This window comes from Malaclemys terrapin, chromosome 2 (genome assembly GCF_027887155.1).
Source record: "Malaclemys terrapin pileata isolate rMalTer1 chromosome 2, rMalTer1.hap1, whole genome shotgun sequence".
Taxonomy (NCBI): Eukaryota; Metazoa; Chordata; order Testudines; family Emydidae; genus Malaclemys; species Malaclemys terrapin.
In genome coordinates this window covers 175,472,181-175,493,392 of record NC_071506.1, presented here as the reverse complement: position 1 = coordinate 175,493,392, position 21,212 = coordinate 175,472,181, and the positions used below count along the sequence as shown (strand labels likewise).

General features: G+C 43.2%; 1 protein-coding gene across 5 annotated transcripts in view; it reads right to left on the bottom strand.

The window, feature by feature from the left end:
• PLEKHG4B (pleckstrin homology and RhoGEF domain containing G4B) overlaps window positions 1-21,212 on the bottom strand; it is a 198,798-nt gene that overhangs the window by 8,549 nt on the left and 169,037 nt on the right. For all 5 annotated transcript variants that reach the window (XM_054019017.1, XM_054019016.1, XM_054019013.1 and 2 more), the window contains 7 exons: window positions 13,313-13,402; window positions 12,989-13,213; window positions 12,480-12,650; window positions 11,358-11,538; window positions 6,477-6,593; window positions 5,761-6,030; window positions 4,834-5,048 (listed from right to left, as the gene is read on the bottom strand). In XM_054019017.1, coding sequence (XP_053874992.1) covers window positions 4,834-5,048; window positions 5,761-6,030; window positions 6,477-6,593; window positions 11,358-11,538; window positions 12,480-12,650; window positions 12,989-13,213; window positions 13,313-13,402 — 1,269 coding nt within the window. The remainder of the gene's footprint in view (window positions 1-4,833; window positions 5,049-5,760; window positions 6,031-6,476; window positions 6,594-11,357; window positions 11,539-12,479; window positions 12,651-12,988; window positions 13,214-13,312; window positions 13,403-21,212) is intronic.

The following is a 21,212-nucleotide window of genomic DNA, read 5'->3' as shown; positions in this document are numbered from 1 at the left end:
CAACTTGGTAATGGACACTCCAGCAGGAGTGCCAGAACCTTCCCTGCCCTGCCTCTTCCCCCTGAGGCCCCAGCCCTGCCCCACTTCTTCCCTGCCAAAGCCCTGCCCCTGCCCCATAGGCCCTGTTCCACCTCTTCCCCCACGACTCCGCCCACTCCACTCCTTTTCCCTCCTCCTCCCCCATTACTCATTGCTTTTCCCTTCGCACCCCCGCCCGGGTCAGGAGGGAATCACCTGTGGAGCTGCAGCCGCCCAACACCTCCCCGTCTCCTCCGCCCGCAGTGACCAGACACTGTCAGGCGCCCTTTTTGACTGGACTTTCCAGTCAAAAATTGGGCACCTGGCCACCCTACCCACCATGTCTCTCTAACGTCCTGGGACTGAGATGGCTACACCTACACTGCATATTTGAAATCCAGAGGCCTAATCTGACACTCGTAATCCTCAAACCAATGGGAATTTTCTCTCTCTGATAAACTCAGGATCAGGACCCAGCTATTTTCAGAGTAGTTACTTTTCTATGTAGTCTCTAAACGGGCATCCAAATTACTTTTTTATGCAAACCATAAAATCCACAGTTCTCCTCCATGATGGTTTTATCTGTTGCACATCCCTATCAGAGCCCATTTCCTCAATTGTATGCCTCTGCACCTTGAGGTCTTTAAACCACGATTTGAGAACTTCAATAACTCAGACATAGGTTAGGGGTTTGATACAGGAGTGGGTGGGTGAGATTCTGTGGTCTGTGTTGTGCAGGAGGTCAGACTAGATGATCATAATGGTCCCTTTTGATCAGGGCTGGCTCTAGGATTTTTGACGCCCCAAGCAAAAACAATTTTGGCCGCCCCCCCCCCCCAGTTTTTTTCGTACCCCACCCCCTGGCCCCGCCTCAACTCCGCCCCTTCCCCAAATCCACAGCCCTGCCTCCTCCCCCCAGGTTCTCAAGCCTAGGAGGGAGGGAGGGAGAGGGAGAAGCTGCGCGTGTGCCGTGGCCACTCGGGGTCTCCCCCTCCCTCCCAGGCTCTCAAACCTGGGAGGGAGGGGGAGATCCTGAGCGGCCGCGGCATGCGAAACAGCTGATTCGCGCGCCGCTGCTCCCCCTCCCTCCCAGGCTCTCAAACCCGGGAAGGAGGGGGAGATCCCGAGCAGCCGTGGCACGCGAATCAGCTGTTTCGCGCGCCGCGGCCGCTCGGGGTCTCCCCCTCCCTCCCGGGTTTGAGAGCCTGGGAGGGAGGGGGAGCAGCGGTGTGAGAGCGGCAGCAGCGGAGGTGAGTTAGGGCGGCCAGGGCACATTTTTAGGGGCGGCATGGCCTGCGCCAGAATGCCGCCCCTAGAAATGTGCTGCCTCAAGCACCAGCTTGTTTTGCTGGTGCCTAGAGCCGGCCCTGCTTTTGACCTTAAAGTCTATGAGTCTATAAAAGTTTGTGCTGCAGCCACCATCACGGTGGCTAAAGAGAATGGGTGTCCCCAGAACCAGTCTATGCTTCTCCTTAGAGAGCCAAAAGGGTTGCTAGGAGTGACACAAAGCTTTTCCTTCCAGCACCTGGAGTGAGCAAGCGGTGCTTGCAATGCTCTCAGCCTGGGGAGCAAGGGAACCAACAGGAGTCTCACACAGCAATGCAGAGGTCAGAGTGTCACCACAGAAGACATGTTTTACACTTTCATCTTCCCGTAGATTAATCAATATGCAGGGTTAACAGTAAGAAATAAGGCTGTGAAAGCTCAAAGGGGTTTCATTAACAATTTAGAGCCAAGTGCTCCAGATTCTTCAGTAAATCCCCAGCCCACCAAAGCACTTAAGCATATGCTTGAATTTAAACATGTAAGTAGTGCCTTTCACATCAGTGGGATTATTCATAAGCTTAAGTGCTTTGCTGGATCAGCACTTACGTTCACCCCTGCTCACGTTAAAAAAAAGGAGTGCAATGTATGCCTAAAAGGAGCCCAACTCCTGAGCTGTGGACTGTTGGAGATGTTCTCTATTTAACTGTGGCAGGAAGGACAACACAAATGCCGTGCACCTGGAGTGAGGTGTAAGCCAAAAAATGGAGGCGGTTTAGAGAAATGTATGCTGAATATTGAACTTACAGACAAGCTCATCTACATTGCCTCCAAAATGCAGCAGAACCACGGACACTCTGTGCTTAATGTATTCCATCTACAGCTGGAATAAGTCAGCACTGTGTTCTTGATTCACTTCTCCCTGGCTGGTTTGGCAAGGAGAAGTTTAATGCATGTCTCGGCTGGTGTCTGGAGTCAAGGGAAGATAGATAGGGCCCCCATTCTGATCCATATTGGTGAGGAGGCCTTGATTTAATCCTAGCTTCCTTCAACTCTAGGTAGGTGAAAGAGCAGTCTGTGGGTGCCACATCCAGGGGATCCATAAACTCATGGATTGCACTGCTTACCAGCCAGAAAACAGCTGTGTTATACTGGCTACATTTTGGCAGGGTGTTCCGTTGGTAGGAGAATTTGGCCTATATTCTGTAACTTCCTGTTTCCATATAGAACAATAGAATACTTGGAATCAGTATGAGTTTGTTTTAGTTTGTTCATTTCCTTAGGTGGTTTAGGGCCAATTTTTCAGACCTTAGTTAGTTGTGCATTTGTGCACACGCAAATGTGTTATTTTGTATGTGCACTATGGTTAGATATTCATAAATTCCAATTTCTGTACTTGCAGGCTAGATAGATTACCATCCAACCATGTACACATACAAATCCCAATTTGCACACCAGCATCCAGTCCAACTTTGCACAAGCAAAGTAGCTATGTATTTGCACTTGTGCTAATCAAATCCTTAACACATCATGTATTTGATTTATCCCCAATGAAATCTAGAGGGTCCCCTGGAAACACAGCATGGATATTTGTATACAGGACCAGCCCGCATGGATCATGTTGTCATTAATGTCCGTGAGTAAACAGAGATTTTCATTATAGATGAAATAAAAATCACACAGTACACTGTTGTAGTATTCAAGCACAAGGGACACGAGCCTTAAAAAGGTGATTGCTCTGACTAATTCTAACCTTAGTAGCATCCGGCACTTTATTTCCTAATTGTTTCAGCTTTACAAGTTGTATACTTTGTGAACCTCTCCCTTAAAATCACTGTTGCTTGTGGCAACATTAATTACCAGTATTCATTGTGTTCTAACTCTAATTTTGTTCAAGTCAACATGTAACCAAGTGACATATAGGACCTCGGAGATACTCTGCTGACTGCACATCCTGTTGGGTTGTATCCTCTAGCCTTTGTCCTCTATTGTAATGTAATACATTATCAGCAGTGCTGACCAGTAGGAAGCTCTATACTTTATTTGTCTACAGAGGTTAACTTGAAGGGCACCTGCAACTCTCAGATGGGTGCTGGCTCCAGACTTCATGGTGTTACAGTTTCTGGGAGGAGTGCAGAGACTGCATATAATCATTGTCACTCAGACTCAGTGTGTGAGTGAGAAGCGAGAAGTGCATTGTAGCCCTGCTTTCTTTATGGTGCCAGGCTATGTATGGAGTTGCAGTCAAAGCAAGGTGTTCAAGAGAGACTGGGGTTTCATTCTCAGGGCTTTCGGGGGGTGCCTCTTTTTTGGGATTTAGACTCGGTTATACTCCTGCAGCTTGAAATTCTTTTGTGAGGGCTACTGAAGAGACTTTTCACAGCAGGAGGCCAACAGCTGCCAATCCCAGCGCTGTTTATTAACTGTTGCTTTTAGCCACCACGGTCAAGATGCAGCTTCTATTACTCTAGCATTACTGTGCAAGTGGCACTTAATTTGTTTGTCTCATCCAATTTTAAGTGCTCTCTCCAAATCCATAAAGCCAGATTCTGCCACATTTACACTGAGTAGGGACTTGCTCCCCAAGAAGTCCCCATTAAATCAATACGACTATTCACAGAATAAGGTACAACATGACTAATGCTAGCAGAGTATGGCCAATACAAATACATTCTACCTACATAAAAAATAATAGAAATGTTGACCTTCTCCTGCATGGGCAGTTCAGAGCAGTTAGTGTATACGGGCCAAATTCTGTTCTCAGTTTCACCAGTGTATGTCACAGTCATTCTGCTGAACTCAGAGTAGAATTGTAATTGAAAGCAGCATTTGGACCAGGAAAGGGTTTTAAAGTGAATAGAGTTGCTGGTGAAAGGTGCTGGGTTGACAGCCCTGGAGTGTGAAGTTCTTTGTTTATCCAAAGACACTGGTAGCGCATTGCCCTGCAGGGATCACCCCCTCCGGATGAAAGGGTAGTACAGCCTCCAGGTCTATTCAGTCCTTCACCTCTCTGATGGAACTGCCACCAAGAGGGTGCAATAATGGCCAACTGTGTTGTTAGCTCTGTGATGTGGGCCTTTGCCTCACAGGGAACAGACTCCGACTACCAGCTCTTTCTACTGTTCCAAGGGGTTAAAAGAACAAGCATGGATTTCCCCTGTGAACATAAGTTGTTTCTAAAATAGAGATTCTAAAATCCATCAGCTATAAAACTGTATCAAAAATGTCTATATTTAAACCTACAACACTAAGGGCCAAACCCTGCTCTGATTCACACCCATACAAGCCCACTGGAATCACCATTGCAACTATGAGGCACTGTGCAATGATGCAACCCAAAGGAAGTCAATAGGTTGCATGATAGCAGAATTTGGCTCTAAGAGTCTTACTGAGTTCAATGTGAAGTATGCTCAGATCAAGACCCGACCATCAGGGTCTTGGAAAACAGCTTAGTTCAGTATTGCCATGTTGGTAAAATGATTGGTAATCATAATAAGTGAAATCAATGAAGGCTTTTTGTATGACTTGTGAGCTAAAAGGTGAAATACTTACCGCTGTGACATACTGGTTGGTGTGTTTTGATCTAGGATTCTTCTCAGGGAGAGCAGGAGATGTGCACTGGCAAGGAGGTTTAGAGCCAGGATTTGAAGCACCTTCATCCAAGAACGTCTCTGTAGAGAGCTGGGACAATCCAGGATGGACACAGCTACTAAAACCGCTCACACTTTCACCCGAAGTGCACTGGGATGATTCTGAACTCTCTGTGACTATAAACAGGAAGAAAGTGTGCAAAGTTAGATCTGGCTAGGCCTGTAGTCTAACAGTCTTTACACATTTAAAGACAATATACCTTGTTCCAGTGTCTAATATTTTCGGACTCTGCTGATCCAAACTGAACACTATACTCTGAGTGTGGCCCAACCAGTTCTTTATAAAGTGACAGACAATCTCCTTAGATGTATATACCCTTCTTGATAAAAGCCACCATCCTAACAGCCTTCTCCATTGGTGTGGGCATTGGACTGAGGGGGAGCGCACACACACAGACACACACAAAAAGCTTGGAAGAAGGCTAAGATCGCCTAGCCCTAAGGAGTAGTGCAGTGCCTGTGCAGTGATGTGGGAGTCAGTGTCACCATTGTTTCCCTTATTTGGTTCATGTATTTAAAGAGTCCTGAAAATAAAAAGTTTAAGATAACCACTTGCAGAGGCACTACCTGTACATCCTACCCTAGGTGACAGTGATGGCTCCAGAGAGCAGCAAGAGCTGTCATGGTTGTTGCTACCTAGAACTAGAAATATGATAAATTTGAGGAACTAAAAGTACAGCTTAAGACATAAATCACAAAGCTCTAACGTATTGTACCTCTACACATCTGGGTGTGTCGATCCATCGAGATACACATCAGAACCAGAACAACCTGCCATGTCCAAAATCCTTACAAATCCCTTCTAATCCAGATGCTAAAATTCACTCACTCATTGAAGGCTGACTGCCAGTTTCCTGCTCCAGTTCATCTTCCTCTATGCAGGTTCTAATATCATATGACCAGTGGTAGAAGGGTGGTCCTAATAAGCCTGGATGAGGTGGGCTGGAATACACATGAAGGTTCAGTGATCCCAAAATGGAAGAAGAGGACTGGCTGCTTGAGGAAGATGTGCTACTGTTTGAGATAGTGGAATGCGGCCTTTTAAATGGAGTGGAGTGGTCAAATGAAGACACTGCTATTGATGCTCGAGATCTTGATTCTACAAGCAAACAAGAACCTTTGATCATTGGAAGGAAACAAGGTGAATAAGGGAAAATGCTATTTTGAACAAGAAATAAAACAGGATTGGTAAAGTGTAATAGGCTAGCTCAATAATCGTCTACTTCTTGAATTAAAATGTTATTGAACTGAGTTTAGGAAAGTCCATTTGTTCAGCCCACAGCTGCCCGTGTGCTCTCCAGATTTTCTGACCAGGAGAGATTGAATACACTTTGCGGTCTATATTGCTGAAGTTCTATGAGCTTAACAAAGGAAATAAGATACTAAATCTATTACACCAATACAAAAGTAAGATCAATTCTTTGCGGAAATATGTTGCAATCAATTTTTTTTTAAGAGCGTGAAACAATTAATGAAGACAATCATCCTAGCAAACTGGCAAGTGGGAAGGCAGAACAGCAGTGTAATGTGAGTAGTAGACAGTACCTGTTCCCTTCATGATGTAATCTATTGCTCGGTCGCTTATGGCTGCTTCACTGGGCTTGATGTCCATGAAAGGTTTATTGCCTATTCCCATTGACACCATTTCTTGCATTCTGAGTTCTAAAGTGGGAAAATGCACATATGAAAAATATCAGCCACCCCTTTGATGTTTTAGTTATGCTGCTATGGGAGAACGAAAATATTTTCCTCTTTCCAGTACCCTCGGCAGTAGCTTACTGACCCCCTACAAGAGAGAAAAGCATTTATCAGCTGCAAACACTCTAGCTCTGGAGCCAGCCAGAGACTGGCAACATGAGTCAGTCAGATTTCATTTTTTATAAAGTAACTAAAGGATTGTAAAGAATGGTGCCATCTCCTCTCGTGCCATCTCTCAGACCCATTTCATTATTATTATTGAATCTTTTTACCAGTAGGTGTTTTTTTCCCTAATGGCAAAGTGAGATTTGTTTTCCAACCATCCTCAAACATTACAGAATAATTCTTTAGAGGGAAAATGGGATGATTGTTGTTTTCATCACCACTGAACGTGACTCAGTTTCAGAACATCCCCAGACACCACACCAGTCAAATACATTGCAATTCAAAGCAGAGTTCATAACTTCACTCCTACTAAAAATATAGCCCTGGAAGTGGCATGTCATTTATGTCTAGCACAAATCACCAAGCCTATTGCCACCAGGATACCATATTATGAAGTTAACTTTAGTGTCAGGACTGTTTTACACAGTACTTTGAGGCTAGCAGTACAAATATCTTCCTGCCCTTAACTTAAGGTTCTTGGCAGAGAATCTACCCTTATTAAACCTTTTTTCCTGTTCTGGATGGATGGCTGCTTGTGCCAAGGATGGAGACTACCAGAGCTGCATGAATATTATGGTACTGTTTTATTATGCATGCAACACAATTAGGGTGGCATGCTCCCCTCTCTGGGCCTGGCCAGTCCCTGATCTCTTTGAGGCAGCTTGCCCACCAAGGGGAGTTTGGAAAGAACAGTCCCTTTGATTGGAGGAGACTGGGGACTATGATTGCACAAATTAAAGAGGGCATGGAAGGCTTCTTAGGGGGCCGATAGTGTCTTTCAGGGCTGCATTTCAAATCCTGCTCATGTAAGTAGCAACTAAAAGCCATTCATTACTATCTGAGGGCTGTTCACTAACTCTTTTCACGTATGTCGCTGAAGTCTCACTCCTGGTCCAAGCAGAAACCAGCTGCCATCACAAACACCTCAATTGCAGTTAGCACCAATAAATAATAATATATGGAGATATACCTATCTCCTAGAACTGGAAGGGACCCTGAAAGGTCATCGAGTCCAGCCCCCTGCCTTCACTAGCAGGACCAAGTACTGATTTTGCCCCAGATCCCTAAGTGGCCCCCTCAAAGATTGAACTCACAACCCTGGGTTTAGCAGGCCAATGCTCAAACCACTGAGCTATTCCTCCCGCCCCCCACTAATTGGGAGCATTGTTTGTATTCCCAACATTGGTGCTCCCTTAGGACAGGGCTGAGGCATATTGTAGGGGAACAAGCTTTGTTGCTGTCCAAGATGCACTCAAACAAAACAGGGCTGGCTGGCACCTTTCACAAGCTCTAAATTAGCTTGAAAAAGCTTGAATCTAAAAAGAACAACTCAGGCTATGGATACACTACAGAGCTTACAATGGGGCACTTGTGCCGCTGTACCACTGCTAGGGCAGATGCTTTAAGCCGACGGGAGAGAGCTCTCCTGTAGCTATGTCGGTAGGAGAAGCTCTCCCGCTGACATAGTGCTATCCACATTGGCGCTTAGGTCAGTGTACTGTACGTTGCTCGGGGGAAGAGGGGGTGGCTTATTCACACCCCTGAGCAACATAAGTTATACCGACGTAAGCTGCAGTGTGTACAAAGCCTCAGTCTTAAAGCAAGTGGAACAGAAACAGAAGTTTTCCTGAACCCAATTTCATCACAGGGGGAAGGGTCAGGCCCTCCAACACACAGAGGCCTCAGGAATTGTGCCAATCAGCCCTCACTCCTCAGTGGCTTTACTTCTAGCATTCAGTGATCTCTGTCAGGCCTTTGCTTCCAATTCCCTAGAGATTATCCTGATGATGTAAAATAAATGGCTTGCAGCACAGAGGCTCAATTTGTCCAAAGCTTTCAATGTGCACAGATATTTTCCCATTCTTCTAGGGCTTAAATTCAGCTGGAACCATCTGGAATAGAGTGCCAGTAAATATTTTTAAACCCACGAGGAGCCCTGGCACCCCAGTGCCCTGCCCCCAGGGCTGAAGACTGAGCCCTGGTGCCTCCTGTGGGGCTGAATTCCTGAGCCCTGGCATGCCTTGAGCCCCGGCGCACACACACCCCACGACCCCCCTCCCCGCAGCTGAAGCCCGGAGCCCTGCAGCTCCACAGGGCAGAAGTCCCTAGCCCCACCACCCTGCTGCAGGGCAGAAGGCCAGAGGCGCTCCCGGCCTGCTGGGCCCTGGAGGTTTTATAGCATATTGCCGGGATGGGGGGTGGGAGGCTCCGTGAAATAATCTATGAGAATTTAAGCCCTGCTTTCTTCTAAATAGCTTAGGGGTCATTAACTGACCCCAGGTCTGCAGTAAAAATGAACTTATTGTTTCTCTAATAATTGTGGGTTAAAGCACACACAGCTCAACGGAAGGAGGTAGGCACTGACTGGTACATCAAGGTCTTAGTCTGGTAGCAGAGTTTCTCAAACAGGCTGGGAACCATTCTTCTAAAAACCTATTAAGGTAATGAAATGAATCTGAGAATATAGTTAATCACCATTAATCAGGCACATGATCTTTGATGGGAGATTTACAAAACAACAGAGCCAAATTGAAGCTGACCATACACATATACAACAATCCTTAATAACAAAAATAAAGAAAGATGTACAAGAATCTTTCCATATTATAAGAACTTAGAAATATCCAAATCCTTAAGAAGACACTGTTGCTACAAGTACTTCTCAGAAGGAAAAAAGGTCCTAAAGCTGCAGCATTAATTCATGGAATGCCCAGATGGATTTAGAATAAATATGCCATGTCCCTCCTCCTTTGTTCATATCTATTCCGTTCCTGTCAGTTCTGACTTTACTGTCGCTTTCTGTGCTACTTCTCTTTTGGTGTGAATTAGGAATTTCTGAGGAGAATTCTGAAGTGATTGGCTAGAGAACAAAGGAAAAAGGATTAAAAAAGAAGACAGCATTAAAGTGGTTGAGTTAAAGCTTCAAATTGACCCGCTAGTATAAAGTCTACTTGTTAGTATCTCTCCAGAAATGCTTACCACCAAATAGGATTCTGCCCCAAAGTTACTATTTTCTAATTTTCTTTTTTCTGAGTCGTGTATTTAACTTCTAAATTTAAAGTAACCGGAAAAAAAGGGGGCGGGGAGGGGGAGGAGGAGGAAATCATGCCCTTTTCTTCATTATGTTGTATAAAGAAGGCCTACAAGGTAAGAACTTTTTGTTTCCCTTTTCGTTGTTTTTCTTTCCTTCCTTCCTTCCCTTCCTGTTTGATTTTTACATTAGAAATGTCTACCCCATTTTTGTCTATGGATGACTGCAAAATGGTAGGAATATGACATTAGAGATACCATAACTACTTATGCTAAACAATCTGTTCCACCTTGCACTCAGAGTGTCACAGCTAAATACATTTCCCAGACCTGAAGAAGAGCTCTGTCTAAGCTTGAAAGTGTCTTTCACCCACAGAAGTGGGTCCAAAAAAAGGTATTACCTCACCCACCTTGTCTCATCAGTGATACCATGCAGTGAAACCGGACTAAAAGAGGGGAGGTATTTTTGAATCAGACTGCTTGAAACTCTTAGCCCTCTTTTGTCATTTGTTTTGATTTTGTCTGCATCAATTTAACTGAAGTGCCTGACAAATCCATGGGAGAAAGATGTATTGGTTAAAGATTTAAATTTGCCCTTCAAATAAGGGCTGAGAAAGCTCACAATACATATCTGGAGCTTCCAAAGAGTCCTGTAGTAAAACCAGGAAAGACCAGAGCTCCCTGTACTGATATTTCTAACGTTAAAACAAACGAGCAGAGCTCTTCACCACCCTGAACGTTTGATGAACAAAACAAAAGGTCTTAAAAAACCTAACCCCTTAAAAAAAAAAAAAAAACACAAGCAAGAAAGGGCAGCAACCCATTTTTTTCTTCTGGAGTTCACTTTTAAGCACTATTAGCTGCATTTGTAAGAAGCAGTGCTACCTACTGTGGCAAGACTGAAAAACAAGTGTGTATTCCACATAGGTTTCCCAGGGGAATATGTTCCATACTTACCACCATTAAGGTATACAGTGTAGCTGTAGCTGTATTGGTCCCAGGATAGGTGGGTGAGGTAATATCTTTTATTGGACCAATTTCAGTTGGTGAGAGAGACAAGCTTTCGAGCTACACAGAGTTCTTCTTCAGATCTGGGAAAGGAACCCCCAGCATCATAGCAAAATGCAAGGTGGAACAGATAGCACAGAGTCTAAGGGACCATTCAAGATAGAGTGGCCTGTTAACACCTCTGCAGTCATAGGACAAAAAGAGGAGTTAGTGGGTTACAGATTGTTGTAATAAGCAATAAAAATCCAGTGTTTAAAAACAAGATTTGCCCACAGTGCTAGCAACATATCTAAGAGGCCCCCCAAAGCCTGCTAATTGTAGAGAGACAACTTTATTGTGCTGTAATTGTTTTAGGAGTGCTGTTTGAAGAAGCTGTTTTCCAATTGCTTTTTTAAAATTGAAGTCTTTGGTGATTGCAGACATATAAGGGTCATGTAATGGGATTGTTTGACTTGCCTTTATAAAGCTACAAGGAGTAGACTGCTAAACCCTTCAATCTCTTTCTGAATTAAATAGTTGGTGTACCTCGGTTTCTCAGAGCTTGTCTCCAAAGAATCCTTCCTATGATACTGGTCCAAGCAATTTTAACTTCTGTTGAGTTTGCTTGAAGGATGTATGTGTCCTGGGATTTCCTCCTCCTTCTAAACCAGATTTCGAATCGCAGACCACTGTCTCCAACATTCTCTGTCATCCCAATCTCAGCCGTCTGAAATCATATTTAAAAAGCACACATTCAACTGCATGGAAACATTTATAACAAACTGATCAAGTGAAATTCTTTGCATTGCTCATTCTATAATGGTAGAAAAATGTCTTCATCTTGACTGTACACATAGCTATAAATATTTCTGTTTGAATTTTCAATATCCCAGGAGTCAGCACTCTAGTTTCCCCATGTGATCTCTTTGTAAGAGCAGCATGGAGCTGGCAGTGTTAGACTCTAGGAGAAGCACAGAATCCTCAGCAATTCAGAGAGTTTCAATGAATTAAGTTGAAGCTGAATATCTGAGGGCAGATCTTCAGCTAGTGGATGTTGTCATAGTTCAACATATACCAGCTGAGGATCTGCCCCTGGGGGTCTAGTATGCAGGATGAATGCTCTATGTATGGCCTCAGTTCAACAATGCAGTTCAGCATATGCTTAAAGTTAAGCACATGCTTTGGTGAATCAGGGTTTCGCATATATCTGGTGTTGCCAAACAAGGGTAGTTGCCAAACCTGGCTTCCACACATACACCCCTCAAGAGGTACAAATCTGTAGTCAGAATGGAGGCTGAGAGGTCATAACTACATATCGGGCGCTTCTTGTTGTAATGAAAGAAATGTTAAAAATAATTATTTCTACAGGAAACACCTGGTTTCCCGTGAGTCCTGTCCAGCAAGACACACATGCACTTATGATACAGTATATATACAAACAGACATGTTTTGCTCATTTTACTCATCAGTTTCTGTCTCTCTCATTTCTTCCAACTTTTAAAAAACACACACAAACTACTTGAAATGTAACATGCAGTGGAACTGTGATCCTTCACCTACCATTGTCAAACAGATGGGGTTCCTGTCCACGCAGAATACTAAGCAGATGGCAGGAGGCATGCTGCATTGTACATGCTATCCAAACCATAACAGCAGGAGCACATTTACCTTGAATGACTGTTTGTACATGTAGATGTCATATCCCCCATCAATCTTTTTTGTTTTGCTAAACAAGATGAGGTCTTCAAAAAGGAAGACATGTCTCAAATATTTTTTTCTTCCACAGCAAACAATAAACTCATCTTGACATCTCAGCTGTCCTTGTTCTTTCAAATTGACCTGATTGGAGAAAATGACAATGCTACTAAAGATAAGGGAAGGCTGAGCTGATTTTGTCCAGTCCAAGGACGAATGGGGGAAGGGCATTATGTCACGTAGGTTGTACGCTCTTTGAGCCATGGACTGTCTTCTTGCTTTATATTTGTACAGTGCCTGGCACATGGGGTCCTGGACCATGACTAGGGCTCCTATGTGCTACAGCATATATACAGTAAAATAAAATTAATAAATAATAATAATAATCTGCCTCTTAGCAACTTTCTGTCTTTGAATGAAAACTGCAGCAGCAAAGCCAAGGGGATATTTGAAAAATAAAGGAAGGATTGAGAAATGCTTACATCACACCCTCTAATGGCATCCATAGCAAGTAAGTCGTTTCCATGGCGAAGCTGGAATTTCACCATTTCTTCAGCTGCCCTGAGATCATTGAGCTCCTGCTCCTGGGTCTTAGTGCACTCTTTGATCATATCTTTTAGAAGAAGAGCATATTTGCTCATTCTTTGAATAGGCTTCAGCAGATAGGAAGCCAGATCCATCTTATCACCCAAATCCTGTTGTTTATTCTGCGGGAATATTAAAGGAATGTGTAAACAATATTTGATATACTGCAGTGAGTGGTGTTCACACAATTCACATTAAATAAGAAGCTGGATAGTAATTACTTTAAAGAATGCATTTCCATGGCTTGTAAGCAAAGCATCTGATTGTGGTTTGTTCTTGCTGTATAATGCATACATTCCAAACTGTTCTTCCTGAAAAAGTATAGGAAAAAGTGTTGTTATTCCTTGTTATTTTCTGTTTCTCCAACAATCAATTCCTTCTCCATTTAACATCAGTTTTGTACAAAAATCATGTACAGTGTATAACACCTCCCCACAATGGATGTATTCCAATCCAAAGCTGCAGGAGGTGCTTTAATCTAGACACATTTCGGCAATGGACATCCAAGAACCATTCATTTAGGAGATTTAGTTCTCTATAATTTACAGCTCTTCCAGACTAAACAATTTGAGAAATTCATCTGTTTAAACTATCTGTCTATGGTAGGTATTTCTAGAGCACCCTTCATTATAGTATCTAAATGCTCAATCAGCCAGGCTGACTTTAAACAATATTGGCAACTCATGTGAGTTCACTCAATGACTTTGTCAGGATCATTCATGTGAGTAAGGGCTACTCACATGAGAAAGTGTTTCCTGATGTGTGCTAGAGTTAATTTAGAACCATTAGAAATTGTAAGGCACTCCAGTTGGAGGGTGGGGATGGGGGTCGCAAAGGTACCTGGGCACCTAAATCCCAGTTTTAGGCTCCACTGCGATTCCCCAAACTCCCTCCAAACCCTGTAGGTGCTTAAAGTCATTTGGTGTCAAAATTTCACGTTAAAAGTTCCCTCAGTGCTCAAGTTTCTGCCTTTGGGCATGCACACTGCTGCCTCTCTCTAGGTGTCCGGGCACTTTTCTCCCATCTAAGCCCCAGAGCAATTCATGAATTGCAGCACACAGGAGTTTGCTTGCCTAACTTGCATGCAGCACCTGATCGGATATATATGGTCAAAGGCTGCCTACTGGATCAGGTCCCATTCCAAATTTGGCTGGAGGAGATGGTGACGGTAGTGACCACCTTATCACTTTTAGCCCAGGGGTTCGAGCACTTGCCTGGGATGTGGACCCATGTTCAATTCTCCCCCCACCCCCACCAGAGGCGGGAGAAAGGATTTGAACAGAAGTCTCCTGCCTCTCAGGCAAGTGCTGTAACCACTGGGCTAAAAGTTCTAAGGTGGGTAACACCATCACCTCCTCCTTCGGCTGTTTACATGGAGCTAGGCAGGCACCTAAGGGTACTTCTACGCTGCATTTTAGAACTTGCAGCAACGAACCTCAGCGCCTGGGGCTACAGACTCGGACTTGCGGTGCTGCACTAAAAACAGCTGGGTAGACATTTGGGATTGAGCTCTGAAGCTGGGGCAGTGGGTTGGGCTTCAGAGCTTGAGCGCCAGCCCAAGCCGCAGCAGCTACCCTGCTATTTTTAGTGCTGGAGCGCAAGCCCCACGAGCCCCAGTCTGAAGATGCGGGCTCTGGGACTCTGTCGTGAATTTTAAAAAGTAATGTAAACGTATCCATACTCATTCTCAAAAGAAATACCCTAGGTGCCCAAGCCACCTGACTCCCATTCATGAATTGCTAGGAGAAATAGGCACCTCCTTGCGGCCCAGACTTAGGTGCCTATCTCCATGAGGGGCGGGGCATAGGACACGGTCTTGTCCTCAGCATCTCCCATTGGGGCTAGCTTAGGTGGCTTCTTACCTAGTATGCTGGCCTTTGTGAATAGCGTTGTTGTTCCTGAGATTTTCTAGGTGCCTAAAAGTTATGCACTGTGACGCTCAGCGTTGCAGCACCTATATCCCTTTGTGAATCTGGGCTTCAGGTCCCAGTGCTGAGTGTGGTATAGATCGATATCTAGATAGCATTGTGCCCCATCTAGTCTTTAGCACAGAATGAGATCTTCTTCAATAACTGAATGATATTAAAGCATACAAAAAGATCCCCTTTTAAATTCCCTGGACATGAGAGAGGCTTCCCAATTCATTGGAAGGTATAAAAAGATCAGGCAAGATCACTATTTTCCCATTGCCTCGGAACACTGAAATAAACAATCTTTTTCACTTCACATGTTTGTTTTCCTTCTTATTAAACAAATTTATCTTCTTCCTTCCTTTAAACTAAATGGGACGCAAACAAATCATCTAAGGATAAACAAACAGATCTTCCCCTCATAATACAATCTGAGCAAGCAACCAATAAGTAAATGTTGGTTTTCTTTTAAAAGAAAAAATAAACCTAGATTATTATGAACTGCTCTCTGATTTTTGCCTGATATTGTAGAATAGTTTTTCAGATAGCTTTGTGTTGATACAATAGAGTATTTATAAAAATACAGCACAATTGTGCTTCTCCCGGTTTATCCATCGAATAATAAGGGAATTCAGGTATCAAATGATCAGGTTCTATGATACTTTCTCAGGCAAAGCTCCTGTCAAAAGAAGATCAAATTTTTCAGTTGTCCAGGTTTCTTTCTCCTCCTTTTTCTGTTTCTCCCTCTTTCCCTTTTTTCCATTTTGACACTGAAAATGAAGGGTGAGGGGGAGGTTAGGGGAGAGGGAGGGAATAAAAAAAAGCAGAAAGAAGGTAAAATAAGTTTGAGTTTGAAAACCAAAAAAATCTTTGGTTTTAGCTTTTCATTTTTTCTTAAAAAAAAATCAGAAATTTTTGAAAAAATGCCTCATGAATATATTAATTTTTTTTTATAAAACCCCCCATCAATGAAAGGCCATCCTTTGTCCTAATCTTTACAAGGGTCTGCCTCCTTTTATTTTGTTATTCCTAGTATGAGAACAGGATAACTAAAAGAGAAACTGCAGATTCCAATATGAGCTGGAGACAGTTTGATCCCTGAAATCCTCTGCTGGAGCCCACAGAATTAGGACAACAACATCAGCCTCTCTTTCTCCTGCAACAGCTAACATATCAGGTGGCAGCCCTAGCAATAAAGGACCTGTACGGAGTTTAGGGTTATAGCTTCCACTCCAGGCTCCCCTGCATTACTCCCTCAAGTGTAATGCTCAAGAACACAGGGAGCAAGGGCAGGTCCCCTTTCTCTGGGCTTAGTGATGGCTCACAAGCAGATTAATAGAGTATAAGTGAAAACTGCCAGTTGGTTGAGTGGCAGGACTGGCAAGAGCGAAGAGGCTTGCTTTTCATCCGGGTACTGGAACACAGCCCAAAACCACTACTCAGCTGAATAGCAGGACATAGGCGTCAAAGACAATCTGGTGCTGCCTGAGTACCAGCTATAGGCAGAAGAACATGTCATGGTTCCCTTGTGCCTGCACTCACAAAACAACAAGCATGCTGGGAGAGTCATTTGGAAGGGCAGTGCTACAAAACCCTCTTGCCCAACTTCCCCATCTAAACTTCCCTGACAAATCAGCCACATTGTAAGTGGCATACTGGTATTTGCTCCTTTCAGACAAGTAGAACCCAGGAGAGCAGACAAACAAGCTTTTCATGTGCAGGCCGGATATCTGGCAAACAGAGGATGTGGGCCAAAGGGAATGGTACAGCATATGCTCAAGGATGAAGAGAGGAGCGGGAGAAACAGCAAAGGAGCAACTTCTCGTGTGTCACCAGACTGAGAAAGATCCGACCTGGTATTACAATTGTCTCACCCATCCAACCCTAAGCACATACAGAATCAACAAAGCTATCACTTTCTTCTACAAAGGGAAAGAAAACTCAGATCTCAGCCCAAGGAACTATCATTCAAATTGGCCAACCTGCTATGGCCCAGAGCTTTCAAAAGGGTCTGAGACATCAGTAAGCAACTGCCACTTTCATACTAATGGTGTCTAGTAACGAGCACTAAAGCAATCTCTTCCTCTTTCACCCAGGCCTTGAGCAGGAAATGGCATTATGTGCAAAATGCAGCCTGAAAGAATCTGAGTCCAGGACACCATCTTCTAGAGCAGAGAATAAATCACCACAGCAAATTTCTTCCTTATCTGCCAGCATCCTCCAACCTACTAACCGAGCAATATGGACAAAGTAAATATCAAGGACTGACACATCCATGCTGGGGAACGTCTGCAAGCTGAGCACGAGCAACAGGTTCCTGGATGGAGTCACTTCTGAAGGTCAGAGTCTGGCCCAAAGAGTTAGTCTTCCAGTGTTTGTAAAGCCCGTTAAACATGAATAACATTAGATACTATAGGTTTCAGAGTGGTAGCCATGTTAGTCTGTATCAACAAAAACAACGAGGAGTCCTTGTGGCACCTTAGAGATTAACAAATTTATTTGGGCATAAGCTTTCGTGGGCTAGAATCCACTTCATTAGATGCATGGAACGGAAAATACAGGAGCAGGTATAAATACATGAAAAGATGTGAGTTGCCTTACTAAGTGTGAGGTCAGTCTAACGAGACAATTCAATTGACAGCAGGATACCAAGGGAGGAAAAATAACTTTTGAAGTGGTAAGAGAGTGGCCCATTTGAGACAGTTGACAAGAAGGTGTGAGTAACAGTAGGGGGAAATTAGTATTCATCAAGGATCTACAACCTATCCTGAAGGATGATCCCTCACTCTCACAGACCTTGGGGGACAGGCCAGTCCTCGCTTACGGACCGCCTCCCAACCTGAAGCAAATACTCACCAGCAACTACACACCACACAACAAAAACACCAACCCAGGAACCAATCCCAGTAACAAACCCTGATGCCAACTCTGTCCACATATCTATTCAAGGGACACTATCATAGGACCTAATCACATCAGCCACACCACCAGGGGCTCGTTCACCTGCACATCTACCAATGTGATATATGCCATCATGTGCCAGCAATGCCCCTCTGCCATGTACATTGGCCAAACTGGACAGTCTCTATGCAAAAGAATAAAAGGACACAAATCTGACATCAGGAATCATAACATTCAAAAACCAGTAGAAGAGCACTTCAATCTCTCTGGTCTCTCAATAATAGACCTAAAAGTGGAAATTCTTCAACAAAAAAACTTCAAAAACAGACTCCAACGTGAAACTGCAGAACTGGAATTAATTTGCAAACTTGACAACATCAGATTAGGCCTGAATAAAGACTGGGAGTGGTTGGGTCATTACAAAACCTAAACCTAGTTTCCCCAATACTAATTTTCTCCTACTGTTACTCACACCTTCTTGTCAACTGTCTGAAATGGGCCACTCTCATTATCACTTCAAAAGTTATTTTTCCTCCCTTGGTATCCTGCTGTCAATTGAATTGTCTTGTTAGACTGACCTCACACTTGGTAAGACAACTCACATCTTTTCATGTATTTATACCTGCTTCTGTATTTTCCACTCCATGCATCTCATGAAGTGGGTTCTAACATACGAAAACTTATGCCCAAATAAATGTGTTAATCTCTAAGGTGCCACAAGGACTCCTTATTAAATACTCTAAGTGCTACAGTGGACTGAAAGCCAGGTTATTACATCCCACCTATCCTCTGTAATGTATGTTTCTTTTTACTATCCTAGCATAAACAGAATGATATCTTGTTTTTTTCTGCAAATCAGGTGAGGAAAATCACCATGTGCCCGCAGGCAACACATTTCCATTAATCTTTACAGGGATAGAGTTCGAAGTGATTAACATAGACATCCCACCTGGAGGCACAATGGTGATTTTCCTAGATGACTTGAAGGATTCTCTGTATTCTAGAAAACTAGAGGTAGTATGCATTGCAAAGGGGATGAGGAATAGAATAACTTGCTCCTTTGTCAGTATCAGCACATACAGCATACAATGCTTTTCAACTTTACAAACACAAATTAATCCTCACAACACCCTGGTATGGTGAGAAAGTAATAAAATCCTGACTTTTCCATCCTAGGCAATAGGAAAATCACAGTTGTGGCTCCAGGTGAGGGGCCTACATTAAGTATTCACAACAAAAAGGATTCTCTTTTCAGATCATCTCCTTACTTAAAAAAACAGTGGGCTATTTAATCAATCATTTATTGTCAGGGTTGGGATTTTCTTTTGTGGTTAATACTGGTTACACAGATTCATTAGGAAAGAGTAAAGAAACACCATGTGAAATTGGATGCGTTTTTCAAGCCATTATTGTACATTTCCCAATTGCTTTTAATATTACTTTGATACAATTATGGCATGCCTGAGATGGCTTCAACTATAGGAATTTATTAAAGTGAAGCAGGTTTAGAAAGCGGAAATAGACTGACAGAAACCTATCTGCTTCTGCTCTAAAGTAACATCTGAGGATATGTGGTTCAGACATAGATGGCTATTATGGAATATACCAGTGGGGCAAAAGTTTGTGTAAGATATAATAAGAAAACTGAAGAATAATGTTCAATTAATGTGAATCACAAACAGTAGGACAGTATTTGTTAAGATATGCTTTTCAAAAAGAGAGAAGGACAGCCAAAATACAAAGAAATGCAGGAGCAAGCAATGGGAAAAAATTTAAACCTCTGGAGCCCTGAGCTGCTACTGCAACAATTATTTACTTAAAAGTATCCAGCCTTCCATATTGCAGTACTCTCTACTTAACCATTGTATACGAGCACTCAGGACCACAGAATCATGACTGATGACGGCCAAGTGGTTAAAGAAGTAGGGAGAAATAGTTCATTATAATGAGAGTAACCATGACAACTATAGTTAAAAGTTGCAGAATAGAAATAGAAATTGCTTTTATGCCCCATCTGCCTTTCCACCCTCTCCAGCTCCCAGTCACATTTGGTTTTTAGACTGCTATTATGGTGTCTGCTTCAAAGTGAACATTTTTGGAAAGTCTGAGCAAAAACATTTCCAGTGTTTGGCAATATGTGGAAAATGAAAATAAAAAAGCTTTTCCCATTATAAAAATGACCTATTTTTGAACACTGGTAGCACTGAAATGACACGGGTAAAAAGTTGAAATTTGGCATGGAAATAGTGTTGTTTGAGAAGAACCTTTGTATGTTCTGGTGAAAACTACTGTATATTTTTCCTTGTTATGACACACTGAAATCATTTTATCTGGATGTACAATAAATTTTACACAGATTATCTTGCTAAACTTGAATGCATGGCTAAGGAAGGCTGAACTGCACAGGTATGCATGGTGAAGTAAGATGCGCAGTGAATGAGGAAGGGATTTCACATCCCCAGGTATCTGCGTACCAAAAACTGTCCAGCTTGTAATATGTGCAGAACTGTCTTCTCCTGTAAAACTCCTAAGGTGTGTGGAATAGGACATTCCAGTGGTTTCTAACACAGCAGTCAAATGTTGAGGCATTTCTGACCATAACAGTCATTTCCTGATGTTCAAGTGCTCGCCATGTCACCGCAGCGTTTGATTAACATTATTTTTGATGGATTTTAAAGTTGGCTTAACTTACAATCAGTGTAATATGCAATGATAAGTCTTTGAAAACATTTTACAAGGAAATCCTGATCACCAGGCCCATTCTACTTATCCCGACAGCAAAAACTGACCTGAAATCAGTGTTTCCCAAACTTTTGAAAGATGGACCTTCCCTTCAAGAAAATTAAATCAGTTGCACTCCCCTTCAACCCTGCCATATGTTGCTAAAGCCCCCCCCCTTCTCTGCCCTGTGTTAGCGCCATACTGAGATTTCTGCAGGGGAGTGAGGGGCCAGGTCCACACAGGGCCTCTCAGGAAGGTAATGACATGCTCACTTGCATAACCTCCCCACCCCCATCAGTGGTTCCTCATGTCCTGACAATAGACCAGCACCATTTCAGCCACTCTATGCCCCTTTCCACAATGGCTGCGCCATCCTCTGGATCAGTCGTGCTGACACAGATGTTGAAAGAAGGGATGTGTCCTGAACATCCTGCTAGGAGAGGGTCAGAATTAGGCACACAGCAAAGGAGGCCCAACAAGGCATTTCCAAACAGCAAAATGTTAGTGCTTTTAAATGTAATTTTAAATTTATTTTTTCTGTCCAGATACATCTGATTAGCTGAATGGAAATGTTCATGTATCACAATTA